This window comes from Dendroctonus ponderosae, unplaced genomic scaffold, assembly GCF_020466585.1.
Source record: "Dendroctonus ponderosae isolate FM_Combo_2020 unplaced genomic scaffold, Dpon_F_20191213v2 Dpon_F_20191213_1, whole genome shotgun sequence".
NCBI classification, from domain to species: Eukaryota; Metazoa; Arthropoda; class Insecta; order Coleoptera; family Curculionidae; genus Dendroctonus; species Dendroctonus ponderosae.
The window spans coordinates 4,250,601-4,267,025 of NW_026017110.1; the positions used below are offsets into that span (position 1 = coordinate 4,250,601).

The following is a 16,425-nucleotide window of genomic DNA, read 5'->3' on the forward strand; positions in this document are numbered from 1 at the left end:
TTGGCACAGTTTCAACAAAAATGTCCAAGAAACATTCAATTTGCCGTCAGCAAAAAAACATAATCAATGCTTGAATAACTCTATTTCACTAGTAAAAACTCCGCCCAGAAAAATTAACTAAAATCACAGAAGAATAATCCTAAATAAGTTCTGTGCAGTCACAAACACAACAAATAATTTGAAAACAAACATTAAAACAGTTTAGAGGAATCCTTGAACAAACAATCTCTTTGAGGTATCCCGACGGACCACCAGTTGAAATAAGATAAATATAACTAATCTACGAATAATTATTAGTGAACTATACAACAGGTGCATAATTTAAATGTATATTCATAAATTCGATATCACTGAATGTAAAGGTAGTAATATATTGAAATTATTTCACGATTGATTGCAGACCACATCAAGCTTGGAACTCATTTACATTGAGCTTGACGGAGTTTACAAAACGTTACGTACGATCTAATAACAAAAGCTATACAAAATCATACAAAAAATCAGTCTATTTCTGTTAAGGCAACTTCGTAACATTTAAGTGATAAAACTCTCGAGACCACGTTTTGATTAAACGAATTTGCTACTTCTACTACAAATGTTTTGTTAGTTTTAGTGGCTTGTCTGAAACTTCGCATAGTATAAACCAGTTCTTCCCCTTTTAGACTCCAATTAAGCTAGGCAAGATGTGTTTTAGTCAACAACCTTCAACAAATAGATGCGTTAAATTTTACAGTGAACGTTAGGCCACAATGGGTTTAAAGTTGAAGACAAAAACACACCTGAATAAAATACAAAACCCACAACTGAGAAGCTAATTTTGATTGTACCAATTGAATGAAAAATGTAAACCACTGGTTTAGCTCCTCAATAATATAAAATTCCTGTAAGAAGCCCTAATGCATGTACAGCTAGCTAAGAAAACGTGACTAAATGTAAAATTCAACAACTTTTTAAACTCTTTGGACGCGTCATGTCTTTTATAACTGTACAAACTAACTATACATTTAAACATATCGCTCCGATATATACAGTTTGGAATTTTAAAAAATCAAGGGAACTCCAATTATCTGACTATGGTTCGTAAATAAATATTTACTATCACATATTCGTCGTGTTGTACAGAAACTATTGACGCTCTCCGCATGCCAAGTGGTTCTTGGAGGAATGTAATGTTGGACTCGACTGATCGTCTTTTTGAGCAGTAGCTCAGACCATATCGTCTGATAAAAATGGACTAGGTTCGATAATGTCCAGCACCTGACACGTTTTCCTTCCAGTCTCATCGTAAGCGGCCAATAAAAAAAAACCTGCTTCCAAAGTAAATAACCTGCCAGACTAATGGGCTTTACAATCTTACCTAAATTCTCCTGATGCTATACTTCTGGACCCAAGTCTTGAACGCCGCTTTCCGCTATAGGAACGAATTTATCGTCGATTTGCACCAGCAGAATCGTTCTATCTACATGAGATCGCTTGTTCGAGTCCCTATGGCAAGGAATCCATTTATGGACAACTGGGCCGGTCATTCCTGCTTCTGGCAGCCAGTCTTTCCAGTAGGATCGTCCGCCTCGGCATCGCATATATTCAGTCGGCCAAGACACATCGATTCGCCTACCTAAGTTTATGCAGTCGTATACTAGGTTCGGATCCATAATCTGAAAACAAGCGCCCATTGGTATTTACATATTCACTATCCTGGATGTTCACCTTGACTCGCGATCCTACAAACTCAGTATCAGCTATCTCTGATGAGGTTTCCCGACAGTCTCCCAGTTTTTCTTCGTTTCCTGTGCGACTTTGCCCTGTTTGCCCTTCACTTGATCCTCCACGCTCTTCTTTCTCCTTGAATAGCCCCGTCAGGCTCACAAGCGTTGAACTGGTTGGCTTCCCAACCGAAACTAAACTACCTCGATTTCCGCCTGTAAAATCAACAATAAAATTAAAGATTTTGAGGAAAAATTTACTGCCTTTGGCAGGATGTTTCAAGAATGATCTGATCGCTTAAGCCGYTAAAAAAATCMSTTTTATTTAATTTGCGGACATTMACGCCTTCATTAATAAAAAGCAAATTTAACAGAAACTTTTTGCCAGATTGTAGGAAATTATCTAATKTTTTTAAGGAATAATAATCATATAAAATAGGGTCTTTCAGATAGGCGTTCAAGATCACAATTATACAGATTTTTACTAAMAYTCTGTACATTAAAACAGGTACARATTCTACAAAWATTCTGAGCAAATTTATCGTAATCAGTTCAGCTSTTCCCCGCYGAAAACAATTAAAAATCCACTTTCTGCTCAGTTGGAAGAGTTGCAGYTAAAATGGTCGATTTCTAAATKGTTCTAAAGCGGAAGCAGTATGAAGTAGGATAAGGTTAATTAMATCGAATCTCATCAGAATTTACGTTAAATCCGCATAACTTATTAGTTATTTATTTAGAAAAGTTATTATTTAGAAACATACAATGCAAAAACTAGAACTTTCTCCAGGTGCTCATTTCTCGAAGACTTTCTATTGTATTTTGTTTATCGGTAAAACAATTCAGAATATTTCCTTCAATCTGAAATATAAATTACCAATCCATCTTTCAGAATAACAAAGTTAAAAGTCCAATTATAATAAATAACACTTAAGTTTAAAAACTTGAGTGTTAAACTTGCGACTTAAAAACACACAAAAAAAGTCTAAAAACCGTCAACTACTGAGTGTACATAGAATACACCATTAGAACTGAAAATATTGAAGAAAATAATGGTAAAATGGAAATATGAAAGAAACTATTGATTTTTGTAAAAAGCTTTGTTCGAATTTTCAAGTTCACGTTATTATTATGAAAAGTCTGAAGAAAAGACGCATGCAGTGAACAAAAAATCCAGCGCAAACAAAGCTAAAACATCTATCGTGATCTAGTGCTCAAGTCCTCACCTAATGATGTTCTGCTCAGGCTTGAGCCTCTTCCCATACTTCCTGCCGACCTGAAACTGTCAGTGGATCGTCTCGGGACGCCTGGAAACGCCATCGGAGTCATCGCATAAACACCTTCGTGGCCCATACTAACTTCTTCTCGTGTGGATGCGCCGCTCGAACAGCCCTCACCGCACCTTTTACGTATCCTGCAATCCAAAACAGTGACTTTACTTGAACCTTTCGTTCTCGCTCGCTTTGCTTACCGTCTGAATAAATCAAAAATATAGTTTTTAATTATCTTCAAACTGACTGAACCGCCCACTAGTGACGAATACTGTTCATTCGTGTCAGCGTAGCTGGTCGTTAAAGGTGACACATAGATTGGGTAACCGATTGGCTGATCGCAGGATGAATTGATGATGTTCCTTAGGGCTTGTTTGGCGTTTTGGATGCTTCCTAAAACAATTAAGAAAATTACAGTTTTAGCAAAAGTGTTTGTAGACAACTACAGACCTCTTTCGGGATTTCTGTTTCGTAAATAAACCAATTCCTGCTGCTGGCCGGCCCATAAGCCGCGGACGCACTCCTTGTTGATTTTGATCACTCGAAAGCTCAAATGCCTTTTGTTCAGCATGATGATTTTGTATTCGTCGCTTCCCTCATCGAAAACATGTCTATACAGAAGGATTAAAAACACGGTTCTCTCTCAACCTACGAGTTTTCACCTTAGTGCTAACAGACTGGGAGTTCCGCTTAGGACAGCATTTCTCCAAGCCGGATCCCCTTCATGGCTGATGACCCATTCCTGTTCGTGTTTGCAAATCGCATCATACAAAGCGGGCAGAACTTCATATTCGTCGGGAGTCATGAAATGATCTTGATGCAATTTTAACGACATGCGAACAGCCGGCGCCACTACCGTCTTCAGCAAATCTATGTCCGTGAATACCCATTCATCTCTCGCGCACGTAATACGAAAGTCACCTGCAAATCTACTTGTAAACCCAGCAATTGTGCACATTGCTGATCAACTCACCTTTAAACAACGCATGTAGTCCGTAAAGAAAAAACTCCACACTGGAAACCGTATTTTGTGATGCCGCTCCTAATGTGCGACGCCCCAACAAACTGAGTGCAAAGCATAACAAGATGACTCTCTGCTTCTTTAATACGTCACCGCGTCTATTCAGACAGTAGTAAAGCCAATCACCTACAAGATTTAAGATTAATTTAGATAATCACAATTTAAACATTTTAATGTTAATAAAGTCAATAGACAGGAGGTTAAAGCGTCTAGACTTTTTAATTATTTTCTTTACTGCTTCCCCAGGATTTGAGATTTTTAGTTACATGTTTACGTGCTTTTAGCAAATTACAGAAATTATTTCTCGATTACAGAGTAAAGAACTATATATAATAGTTCACAGTTCTTACCATGAGTGTGCAAAAACGCTCCTTTAGTCATCCCATTAGCGTACGGATCGTAGTCCTCGTCGATGTTATAATTGAAAATTGGGTCCAAATCCACGAAATCCAATTTCCATATTGTCCGCAGCGCTTTATTGATCACGTCGGAGTTGAGCCATTCGTCTAACTTCGGAGACCGTGTAGTATAAAAGATGATGCTCTAAAAATGAAGCGCGCTGTTTTTATCCCAGATAATCGGCGGTCGGAGCCGTTTACCTTAACATAATAAGATACTAAAATCTTCCGAAATTCGAACACTTGCAGCATAGATAAGACGCTATTGTCTGATATGCTGTATCCTTCGAGGATGTATTTGGATGCAGTTACTTCCCAAGCCAGCCAGCGCTGGTTGAAAGCCGCATTAACGCTCAACATGTTTGGAAGGTGTCCGGTGTCAAAACACAAAAACCCTGCAATATAAGACACCAATTAAGCAAAGTTGTGGCAAAATAAGTGTTTGAAATTGTTTAATTTTGACGCTTTTTGGCTTGCACCTTCAGTTTCACCCTAAGCTTATACTGGACTTTTGGATTAATCGAATAATGCTTTAAAAGTTTTATAAGTGAGCAGGGAAAAGCAGTGCTCACCATCGTTTTCCTCCACTCCTTCAGTAATAGCTTCAACTTCCCGTTGTTGGCAGTAGGTGCCGCGAAACTCTAAACCTCTCATTTGAAACGTAACCAAGCCATTGCCCATTTCAATGATATGAACCAAGCAATTTAAGTAGTCGGATGCCATGACGAAAACATCTCCCTGGTTGACTATTCCCCATCTGCAACAACCAAATGAAAATACCAATTATATTTTTTGGTGGAATAATGTTTTGCAGATGACGCCATTATTCGACAAGCTTGGGCGATTTTCCACAGCATTTTCTTGTCCTTAATCGAGTTGCTACTTCACACAAAAAGTTTGCTCGAAATATTCACTCAAATCCTTTACCTGCCCATCGCTAAATCGCCACAAAGCGAATGCTGCAAAGACCTGGTCAAATGCTCATAGAAAATGGAATTCAAGTTATTGTCATCGGCCCCTAAATTCCGATCCAGGTGGGAAGACAGTGGAGTGTTACTGAAACCCGAAAAGTCGATTATACAAACTTCACAAGCGAAGCCTGCGGATGTATTACCTATGATCCACCCTGCGAGTATTGTAGTCGCGTTCCCAAAATTTCACCGGCCTCACATAGGAGGTGAGGAAAATGGCGCTACCTAAGAACGGATTCAATGGGGTAGAAAAGAGCGCGGAAATAACCGCCTGCGAAAAAAGCATCATGGAATGAGGAACGGAGAACGGTTGAGCGAAAGCATGGAAAGCCGATCCCCAGGTGATTTGCCATGGAGCGATGTAGGTGATTACAAACTTAATCTGCAAAGAAATATTTGAATAAATCTCCAATTAACCTTGCAGGACGTCAATGTACTTACCTTCAGCAGCAACTCATCAAGTTTATAGAAAGCAATGCTAACGAAGAAATACGCAGTGAGGAAAGTCAGGTTCAGAGTGCGAAAGTCGTACTTGTACGACAAAGTGGTGAATATGACAATTAAGTACTGGCAATTTGGATTAGAATACGCATTTCGTAGGAACTTCATGCCGCATACCACCACAATAAAGGAACCTGGAAAATAATGATTATTTGCCCTACTGCGCCACATCGACAAATTCAGACACTCACCTAAAACCACCCCGTACTTATCAACGATTTCTGGGGAATCTGCCGTTAAAACCGACACGCATATCAAGGGGTACAGGATGTTTTTTTCGAAAAAACACAAGTACACATAAGCCTGGATAAAATAAAAATAGCTATTTTTACTAAGTTGCATTTTCAGCTTCACTAATACTCACAGTTTCATACCACATAATTCTCGCCGGTCCTCTGATTTGATATTGCGCGTACTCATGGCAGCGAAGCATCGGCCTAGCAATGCAACTCCATGGCAGCTGCTTGCGAAGCTGAGGAACAACATAATGCAGCACTAGACCTGTTCCAGCTGCTATCGACCACAATACGGGACAGAGCTCGGGCTGAAGAACCAGGAAAACTGTACTAGCGTGAAGAGAAAATACTCCTATACCTGCAAATCATCAGATAACTTAATGCAGTTACTGTATTTCAGCCAGGTAACTGAAACAGTGATAGTTTCCCGGTAATTTCCAAATTCCTATCTCAAGCTGATTTAATTGGACAAACACACTTTGCACATTCAAAGGACTGCCCTTCCTCACCTCACATTTTCAAAATGTCCACCATAAAGAAAATGGTTTCAAACTCCAAAAGGTTCAACTTGGACTGTAACTACAAAGCTGTTGTGTTTTGGGGCGCTTTTTCATTTTTACAGCATCTTTTCCGGTGCAACTGGTTGAAATATCACAGTGCGGGTGAGAGCACTGAATAAGTGATGCTTAGTTTTATTTGTCGTTCGAATTGGGTACCATTGAAGGATCTAACATCGGTATGCAGAATTTTTAAAGTTTCGGAAGGGCAAACGCTCTGTGGCTTGACTTTGCTTCAGAAAATCCGAACAATAACGCGCGGTGGATTAAATAACATCAACTGTTTGAAAATATTGAAACACTCCTTTAGACGCTAATTTAGTTCCTTACCTATGAGTAAGCAGAGGATTAGATCGTTTTTCAAACGAGCATTAACAGTGTCCTGCAGTTTTTGCGGTAGAGGATCAACATGATCATCCTTACGGAACGTCGTGGTTTTATCTGAAAAGAAACCGTACTCAAATATCAAGATGAAAGGTCTTGGATTAAAGAATACAGTAAATACCTTTGCTAGCTTCTTCCGCTTGGGGCGCCTCAATATTATCTGGCTTGTTGGTGTTTGGCTGATCCTGCTGCAGTTGCGGCAGCCACAAATGTTTTTTCACCAGATTGAAGATGTTGACGGGATCCGAAGTCTCTCGGCTCAAGTGGTAACAGACGCTGACCAAGCAAGCCAAAAATATAGAGAACAGCATATGTTGCGAGCTTTTCTGTTCGCTCAATCCGCCATAAGCAAATCCGTGGAGCACTACGATGGCCAACAGTGAGCGGAATATGCAGTAGAACGAACCAACAAGGTTGCACATGGCATTGCCGCCAAACACATGTATATCGACTTGTTCGAGGAAATACATTACAAAGGTGTTGATTTGCGGAAATAAGCCGAACGAAAATAGTAACGGGAAAAACAGGATGTAGACGGCCAGAAAGTCCCTGGCCGCCAGCAGGTACGTTTGATCAGGGCTGGTAACACTGAAGTGCAAAACAATGACTAGAGAAGAAAATAGGCAAAAGTATACGGGCCTGGAATAGGCAATAACCCTGTTAAATCCGTGGGTGGGCGATGCAGCATCCGGCTGCACGCTCTTCAGCAAGGAATATTGCGCGCTAGCGATTACCATGCAAAAAACAAACGCCAAAGCGTCTTTATAAAATTCTAAATGCAAAAGTGCAGCGCCTAGAACGGACACCAGTACGCCTAAAATCACAGATAAACACGTTTCTAGCATGGTCAAGTTCCGATCCAGCATGGCCAAAAGGCCGAGACGGTCCATGGTCAAGCGCCACGGCAACAATTTCACTTTGTAGTAGCTTTTAGTCCGCACTCGATTCTCCTGGCTGCTCACTTTAATAAACCTGCAAATTTTTTAAGATTAGTTTTTGATTAAATTAGGCGGAGAAACTATTATTAGTGTTTTAAGAAGCGTTGCTTCCTCGCTTAACTGATTGACTAAAGATTGTAAATAGCAGGATAATTGTATAGTAAGTAAAGCCATATAACAGTCAAAGAGCGAAAAATTCATACAACTTAAATCTGTAGGTTTGGATTTGTCGGTAAAAAACCGCCGATAGTGCATAATAATATAATCATTATATTTATCAATTATCATCATGCATAATATACAAAAGTCGCACTTGATTATGGCAAAAACCGCAAAGTTATACTGAAAAACCAAAACCTGAACAATCTTGCCTATGATAAGCTGTCGCCAAGGGTATTTTCCAAACGTAAATCAAGGTTTTGTCGTAGAGAAAATTCAAAAAATCCCAGCAGCATTTTAGAAGGAATCAATAAATAAGATTTTCTGAAACCACTATGATACCAGCACAAACAACAGGAGTTTGTTTGTATTCTTTGTTAAGAAACGTATGGGCATTGCACGCATGGGCTTCAAAGCGATAAAGGCTTTATACTGTTGTCATAACAAGCAAGTAGAAGGCTTATAAGCTATAAAATAGCGCAAGTATGAGACGATAAAATAACACCCGTACCTCAACTGTGTCCTCGTAGGAGAGCCACTACCACCTTCCCGAGTGCCCAACATGATGATCTCTGGATTATCCGGATTGGCAGCAGTCGCAATGTCCCGTAGAGCGGACAGAGTGCCATCCTCCTGAGGCGTGGTATGTCTTCGACGAGGCAGCGCCTCCCAATTTTGAGCGTGTCTGAAGTGATTTCTCACCGCATTATCGCGATAATCTTGCCTGGTTTCCCTGCAACCAAACCCAAATGTAGTTCTTTAGCTAGACAAAACGCGCACAAAATCGTACCGTAATTGAACACTTTCCTGTCCAATACTCGGCCTGCTGTTATTTCTGGACCCCGTGATGGTGGAAATGGAGCTGATTTCAATGCTATCAGCGCTGTCCCACATGTTACTAGGGAGAGGTTTGTTGCTATTGTCTAGGCCAGTTCTTCTTTGCCTTGGACGCTTTTCTGAATTGACCGCCGCCAGTTGCTGGTCATTGCTAGCTGCAGTTATTTCACCTGCAAAGAAACAACACTGTGAGTCAAAAATGAACTAATTTTAGTGCATTTGACGCTTGCACTTGGCGAAATGTATGCTAAATCGACATGTTTTGGCAGGAATTAAATCACCTTCTAGATATGTTTCAGCACCGTAAAACGCCCACTGTAGGGCTATAAAAAATGTAAAATAATAAGCATTTGGTAGCATGGGTTAGAAGAACGTAGTAATTGTCCTTTAACGGAACTGGAATGTTGGCAAATGTAGGGTCCTAAGAAACCCATGGCGGTAAATATATTGGCTCCCCACAAAAAAACTCATGAGCACACTTCATTGGAAAGGTGTTGGAAGGAGAAGTGGATACTTAAGGCAATAATTGTAAGGGCAAATTATTAATCTAGGGAAGACTTGAAGAAAGGAATTCGTGTTTGCAGGGAAAGCAGAAGGGATTTGTGTCTGCTTGTGAAACGGTTGAAGTTTCCACAAGAAGACAGAAGAGGATTTTATTTTTACATAAAATTGTGAATCACTGCTAAAGGCTATTTGGAATAAGATTTTTATATTTGTTGTTTGTGTTTTACGTTCAGCTTGCGCATTGCTAAGAAAACAGAAGTGCTTTTTCAGCGACCAAGCTTTCGGCCATTTATTTTTGTCTTCACCAGGGTGCATATTTTTCGATTTCGAAGGAGTAAATCTCTAGAAGTTTTTTATGAAAAAATGTAGGTTTGGCACTAATTTCTTTATCTTTATTTGTGTGTGTAAGTCGAAATGTTTGCCTATCACTGTTTTATTTTTTTCTGCTTAGATAAGGTGAAAAGAATTTGTCCCTCTTGTACACCCTAAACCGCATTTTCATCTAATTTGTAGTCAGTATTATAAAAAAATTATTGAGAAAAACAAATTTTAGTGAACAAAGTTGCAAGGGTTTATGGTTTTCTAGCTAAACGATTCTGTTCATTTAAAATGTGATTGGGAGTTTTAACCATATAGGACTTTATAGCAAAAACCCCTAAACAATCCTCCATAAATTAGATGTGCCCACCTTTCTCATCAAAAGTGTAGGTAATCCAATTGCCATGTTCATCCAAAAAACAATGAACAGCTCCATCAGTAGTGTCGTTGAAATTCTTCGCCGTATGAGTACCATGTCCGGACGATAACGAACTCGAAATTGCGTTTTCTTTTTTTACAACAATCGATCTTTTCACTCCGGTTCTTGCTCTTCTCAAACGATTCCGTTGGCTGGATCTGGGTGAGTTTTCTACATGTTCAGATCGATTACTGTTCCTGGGAAAGTGCACACTAGATGGATTCTTACCGGAAACCCAGCTCGCAGTGAGCAAATCCCTTCTAGGATTGAGAAATGCTGAAAGTAGAGGCGGAGCAGGAGGCAGAAGCGTGCTCAGTTCATTGTTGGAGCCACTGGACGAAGTCTCTTCACTCTTAGTTGGTGGTTGTTTTGAAATCTCTGCAAATATGAAAAAGGTTAAAATTAAATAAATTTTTACGCAAAATGTGTGTGAATCGCAACCTTGTTCCACTCAAACACTTTTTGATATTTTACAGAGAAATCGATTTCAACGTTCTTTATAATCGGGGGGTTTTTCCTATCTGCGGCTTTCTATTCTCAGAAAGAAAGAAATTTGCCAGCAAGCCATTCCCCGAAATTGTAATTGTGACTGCGATTTTAAAGAAGTAATTGCAATCATCAACAGTCGCAGTCGCACCAACGAAACCACATCTTTACAGCGCTGGATTCCACATAATATTCATTTCACGTTCTTGCCCAGCACTTTTGCGATTGAAAATTTAAATAAAAAAATGTCTCACCTTTCTTAATTGCCCCTCCAGTGGCCCTTTTAATAGGCAAATCCAACGGAGCATCGATATCCTCGAAACTGGAACTAGGACTGTCTCTGATCAGGCCCGTCTGAGTGACTTTGTTTTCCTTTGATGACTTTGCTTTCTCGGCATCAAACTTGCATCTGAAAAAAATGGCCCAGAATGAGCAGGCAAAAATACACATCGGCTTGGTGTTCTTACCTGCTACACGCTCTGCATTTCTCCGACTCGCTTTTCGGAGTTTTCCGTTCGATTTCCCTTGGATGATGACTAGATAGCTTTTTCGGGATAGCGCCTAAGCTCCGGACGGCTGGTACAGTGTCCTGCAACACTTTGCTTACGTCCTGCTCCAAAGATACTGTGGTGGTACTCGACCATTCGTTGTCTTTTTTTAAAGGTTCTGGAAGATAACATTGGTTCCAGTTACAACGCAGACTTTAGGAGAAATGGAAATGAGCACCTTTTCGATGACTTAATCGGTTGCTTCCTGAGGCAGCATCCTCTTCAAATAGCCAATCCAAGTCTAAGTGAGCCAGGGACGAGCTATTTCCGCTTCTGGGAGCTGTTGTGTCGCTTTTTCTTCTCTTGTATTTTTTTACGTTCTTTTTTCTTACTATGCTTCGTGCAGGTGTGTGCTGGCACTGCAAATTCGACGCACTTGGGTCTCTGTCCAAACCACAATCTAAAGTGAAAAAAAAATAGATATTTTAAAGTACAGAAAACGGGCGAAACTAGCTCACCATGAACAGTGGATTCTCGTTTGGTCATGCCGGTTTTTTTGGGCAAAGCTTCGATTTCGCCCCCAACTGCGCCTTCTTCTTCGCCAAAATCACTCAAAGTCAATTCGGCCATTTTCTGTTTCATGCTCTCCTGAAAATCGTCGCTACAGCACGACAAATTCGAGCACTCGCTGAGTTTTTTGTCACTTAGGTCGTTGTCGGTCGCGCACTCAGCCGAAGTCTGAGCATCTTGAGCTGGCGACTCTTCAGTAACACTCGAATTCGAGTGCTCAAGATCAGTCCAAATATTTTTAGCGGAAGCGGCCTCGTGTTCTACGGTTGTTTTGGCGGCGATCGCATAAGGCACTTTTTTCTGGGTTCCAAACTTCTCGTAAATGAGCGGCGAATGGCTCCCTGGCCAATTTAAAATATCAATTTATTGATACATTCACTTTCCATGCGTGCTACCTTGATTGACTTCTTCGAACTCCGATTCAGATCCATGAGCCAGCGAATCAATGTCCGTATCCGGTCCATGCGAAGTTTGATGTTCATCAGACTGCTCAGCTATTGGATAAACTATCTCGGAACCTTAAGAAAAGCCCCGGTTGATTATTAAATTGGCCCTAGAATTAGATGGGGGGAAACTTACCAAAATATTGACACAAATTTAGGTGCTGATTTCGCGTTAAACTGGTGCTAGGAGGAGGAAGAGGATTTTTATTATTCTTACATCCGATCACCTCTAAGCTATTGGTGTTGGCAGGAATAGTGGGAGGAGGACTGCAGGTTTCAAGAGCAGCCGACCTAAAGTGCCTGGCGTCCCTGTTCTTAGGTTTGAAGTAAAAGCCTTCGAAATTCAGTGCTTGATTTGGGTTCTTGTCTATGTAGCCTGTGAAGGAATCAAACAATTCCGGTCCACAGCCCATAGAAACTGTGCCAAGCAACTTACCGAGCTCTAAACTACCAGTCGGTTTAATGTCGGTCTGAATAGCAATAGGGAGATAGTTCAGACTGCTATTTGTAAAGTTGGAATGTCTTCTACCGCTGCTTTCTTCATTAATCGCGGTGGATTCTTGCTCAGAATCAACACTATGCAAAGAAGGCCGTTGTTGCAAAACCAACTCACTGCTTTTCTCTTGGGATTCTGCACTTCCTACGCAAACAATTAAGCTCACATTTGGCTCTTGGATAAACTAATTTATTTAACTGGCACAAGTTTTTCAAACAATCTCAAATTACTTTGCATGAAGTTTACCTTGAGGCTCCAGTCGCGCAAGCCCTGAAACGTCCCTCTCGTTAATAACATCGACAGAAACTTGCGCTTCAGTCTTCGGTCTTGCAGGTCTGGATTTACGCAACTTTCGCTCGCGATTTAGAATAGGGGGCATTGTGACTGGCTCATCTAGTCTTGGCTCATTTGACTCACTGCTGGCAGTGGAATTATTCCTGTGAACTTCCACTTCGAATGAATCTGAAGCAATAATCATGTGTGAGCAATTTTGAAATGCCAGTGGACAGTGTCGAAAGAAGAAACAGAGCATTTTTTCAGGTTTTATCAAAAGAACTATTGATTTTAGGCAGGGTGTTGCACATATGTGCGACTAATTTCAGTTGGTGAATCTACATAAACAAATAATGACAGTTCGCTTATGTATTTGTTGAAAACTGACGATGTATTTATTTAATTTACATATAACAACACCCTGTATATCATTATTTCTGATAAATTGTACCGTTGTTTCGAAGAAATAACTTACTTCAAATCATGCATGCAAAACTTCCTATTAGTGACGCGATGAAGATTATTTTACATTCGTAACTATAGGCAGCTTCTTCATTAGGTTAACGAGTTACATACTCGTAACAAAGACAGAGTCGCTTTATAAACTTCATTAAATCATTCAAAAAATCATTCGCACTTTATAAACTAACTAAACAAACGCAGAATCGGCCTACCTATTCGGGACACATTTCTGGGGCCCCCAACAGCTCCTTCAGGCTGTTCAGATGACTCCAGGCTATCAGTGCTGGGGCGAGCCCTATTCTCAGACAACGAAACTAAAGTAGCCAAGCCTGTAGCCTCTTCGCCTTTATTCTTTGTAGAAAGATCCTGCATTTCTATTGCCTCTTCAGACCTGCAAATGATACCAAATTTGAATTCATCCCTGTCATGTAAACAGCAAGTCAATCATTGCCTTTTTGCGTTGTCTGGATCAGTTTCATCCACAGTCTCTGTTATACACTCGGTTGTATCATAGACATAGTGTAGAAAATAGTTACCGAGCTTAAGCCCGCCTAGGGCTAATGCTATAAGGCAGCAGTACACGTACCATATGCTCCTATCTGGTGGAAAGTACTGCAAAAAAATAAACTCTGGTTATACAAGCAGTTTAATGATTGGGGCCAAGTAAGCAATTCTAGGTCAATTGTTATTGTTGGACACAGTAATGTAGGACATACTGATGACTTACCACATGGCAAGTAAATGGGAGACACAGCAAAAATAAATAAATATACAAGTGGAAAGTGTTGCAGAAAAGGTTCTGGCTGGGGTCGTAAAACCAGCCCCCCGTCACCGAAGCCCAAACCCCTTGCCGGATGATTTCCAGAGTTTGGGACCCCATTGATTGTTCTTCCCACATTATAAACAGCTGGTCATCAAGCTGGGCTCCTCACTGTCTTCACATAGCCCCTTTCTCAACCAAAACCCCATAAAGTATAATTTTCTCCAGTCACTCGAATATGTTTCTTTACTTCTAAACCAGCTCACTCTGTGACATTGCCTGTCGATCTTTAATTCCAATTTTCTTATCCGTTGTATGGTTTTTAAATGGGGCTTTTCATTTTAAATCAAAACAAATTGGAAATAAATTGCTTACAAAATTCGACAAATTTGACACTAATCAGTTGTTCTTCTCTAAGGCTCCTTGGGTTTCGTTGCTATATTCTTTGCCCAAGATGAAAAGTTATTTTTCAGTTTTTTCATTAAGTCGTTATTTTATTTTCATTTTGGACCGATTGAGTTGATTTGCTGTTCTTTTATTGTGCGGTTTAACGGGTGAATGTTAATTTTCTCCATCAAATTTTCTCCACATTATTGTATAACCGATTGCCTGCTACACAGGGATAAATTGTGTAAGGACGTAGACGCAAGTGAATAATCTGCGGTTATGTAAACTAATTTGTCAACAATTGTCAAAAGAAAACACGTTTATTTGGGTCAACATTAATATAATTTTCCTATTATATATCCCAAAACCCTCAAATTCGATAAAAACTGCTGAATTCCCTACGTCTATAATAAACGTTCATATTTATAAAAGGCCCGAAAGCCAAAATCTTAGACGGGAGTCGGAAAATCCTACAGAATTTGGCTAATGTAAGTGAACAAATTCATTTTCACCAGAACTTAGTACTAAATCAACATGAACTTCAATCAGTAGATCATTTAGATAAAACAAATCACTTGACAAAATTGTGACAATACGCTTTGTGGTAACATTTCACCTTATCAGATTATCATGTTGAACTAATAGCTGTCTCCTTTGGTGTGAATGTGGGTCATTAAACTGATGAAACAACCGGTTTGGGTTCAGAAAAACGACATCGCAAGTACCTAGTCGCTTAATGCTGAATTTAGTGCGCCTGCAATAGCGTGTAGTCTTTGACCTGCAGTGGTCTAGTGAACGATTATTTAGTTACTTCGCAAGATGAGGCTGGTTATTTTGGATAATTCGGAAACTGTAGCTGAATGGGCAGCTCGATATGTCCTCAAGAAGATTAACGAGTTCAACCCTGGCCCTGATAACTACTTTGTATTGGGCCTACCAACAGGTACTTGTTCCTAGTTTATTCGGGGTTTTATCTTTCATCCACTCAGTGATCCTTTTTCAGGCAGTACTCCCTATGGCATGTACCAGAAGTTGATTGAATACTACAAAGCAGGAAGAGTCTCTTTCAAATTTGTTAAAACCTTCAATATGGATGAATATGTACGAACTATTGAATTAATGCCAGTAATGTAGAGAAAATGACCGGTCGCTCACAAATTTCCAGGTCAATCTGCCAAGAGAGCATCCAGAAAGCTACCATTGCTATATGTGGAATAGCTTCTTCAAGCACATAGATATAGACCCAAAAAATGCCCATATTCTCGATGGGAACGCCCCTGATCTGGTGAAGGAATGCATAGAATACGAGAATAAAATCAAAGAATCTGGAGGAATCGATTTGTTTATTGGAGGTACAGTAATTGATAAGCCTTTTTATTTACGTGTTATCGGCTTTGAGCGGTTTACATTACGGTTGGAACGCACTTGATTTATCATTATTTGTTAAGGTTTTATTAGGCACTATTGTATTGGTTAAAGTGATTACAGCTTTTAAATTACGACCGATACCAATCGTACCGCAATGCAAATTGCTGTTTCAAAATAATGTGTTGTTTATGGTTGTCTTTAATGATTTATTTAAATTACTGGATATAAATACACTGAAATCAGGGGCTGGTAGCAATTGTTTTGCTAAATTTAGATAACTTATTCTAGAATAACAAACGAAATTATGTGGAGTGTATTCTCTTTAAAACTGTGTGTTTATTTAATTTGATTGAAATCTCATTATTTCAAGATAGGACACATACCTACGAGCATCACGCTCAGGCGTCCAATATTTCATTGCAAAACTTTGGACTTTATTTTTCTCGTATAAAATATGTACTTATCTGTGGTGATGAAAA

General features: G+C 39.7%; 2 protein-coding genes across 8 annotated transcripts in view; one reads left to right on the forward strand and one right to left on the reverse strand.

Annotated features, from left to right (window-relative positions):
* Positions 1-65: 65 nt before the first annotated feature.
* On the reverse strand, positions 66-14,608 carry LOC109533901 (pecanex-like protein 1). 6 transcript variants are annotated; one of them, XM_048670308.1, is made up of 33 exons: positions 14,159-14,608; positions 13,884-14,043; positions 13,644-13,835; positions 12,943-13,158; positions 12,637-12,840; positions 12,337-12,576; positions 12,153-12,263; positions 11,706-12,098; positions 11,426-11,647; positions 11,167-11,365; positions 10,954-11,108; positions 10,442-10,591; positions 10,166-10,384; positions 8,927-9,143; positions 8,648-8,869; positions 7,161-8,011; positions 6,986-7,096; positions 6,227-6,456; positions 6,054-6,165; positions 5,803-5,996; positions 5,505-5,743; positions 5,318-5,446; positions 4,963-5,147; positions 4,592-4,785; positions 4,343-4,535; positions 3,945-4,118; positions 3,634-3,892; positions 3,422-3,582; positions 3,172-3,364; positions 2,927-3,114; positions 1,708-1,919; positions 1,358-1,655; positions 66-1,307 (listed from the first exon to the last, which is right to left on the reverse strand). In XM_048670308.1, the coding sequence occupies exons 1-32, from the start codon at positions 14,327-14,329 to the stop codon at positions 1,374-1,376; spliced, it is 6,978 nt and encodes a 2,325-aa protein (XP_048526265.1). In that variant the 5' UTR covers positions 14,330-14,608; the 3' UTR covers positions 66-1,307; positions 1,358-1,373. The 6 variants fall into 6 exon arrangements, with proteins under 6 accessions (XP_048526265.1, XP_048526263.1, XP_048526264.1 ...); XM_048670306.1 differs by having other exon boundaries at positions 12,153-12,275; positions 14,159-14,607; XM_048670307.1 differs by having other exon boundaries at positions 12,153-12,275; positions 13,644-13,822; positions 13,883-14,043; positions 14,159-14,607.
* Positions 14,609-14,621: 13 nt separating this feature from the next.
* LOC109544345 (glucosamine-6-phosphate isomerase) overlaps positions 14,622-16,425 on the forward strand; it is a 4,705-nt gene continuing 2,901 nt past the window's right edge. For both annotated transcript variants that reach the window (XM_019914463.2, XM_019914471.2), the window contains exons 1-3: positions 14,622-15,521; positions 15,582-15,679; positions 15,744-15,930. In XM_019914463.2, coding sequence (XP_019770022.2) covers positions 15,398-15,521; positions 15,582-15,679; positions 15,744-15,930 — 409 coding nt within the window. In that variant the 5' untranslated portion in view covers positions 14,622-15,397. The remainder of the gene's footprint in view (positions 15,522-15,581; positions 15,680-15,743; positions 15,931-16,425) is intronic.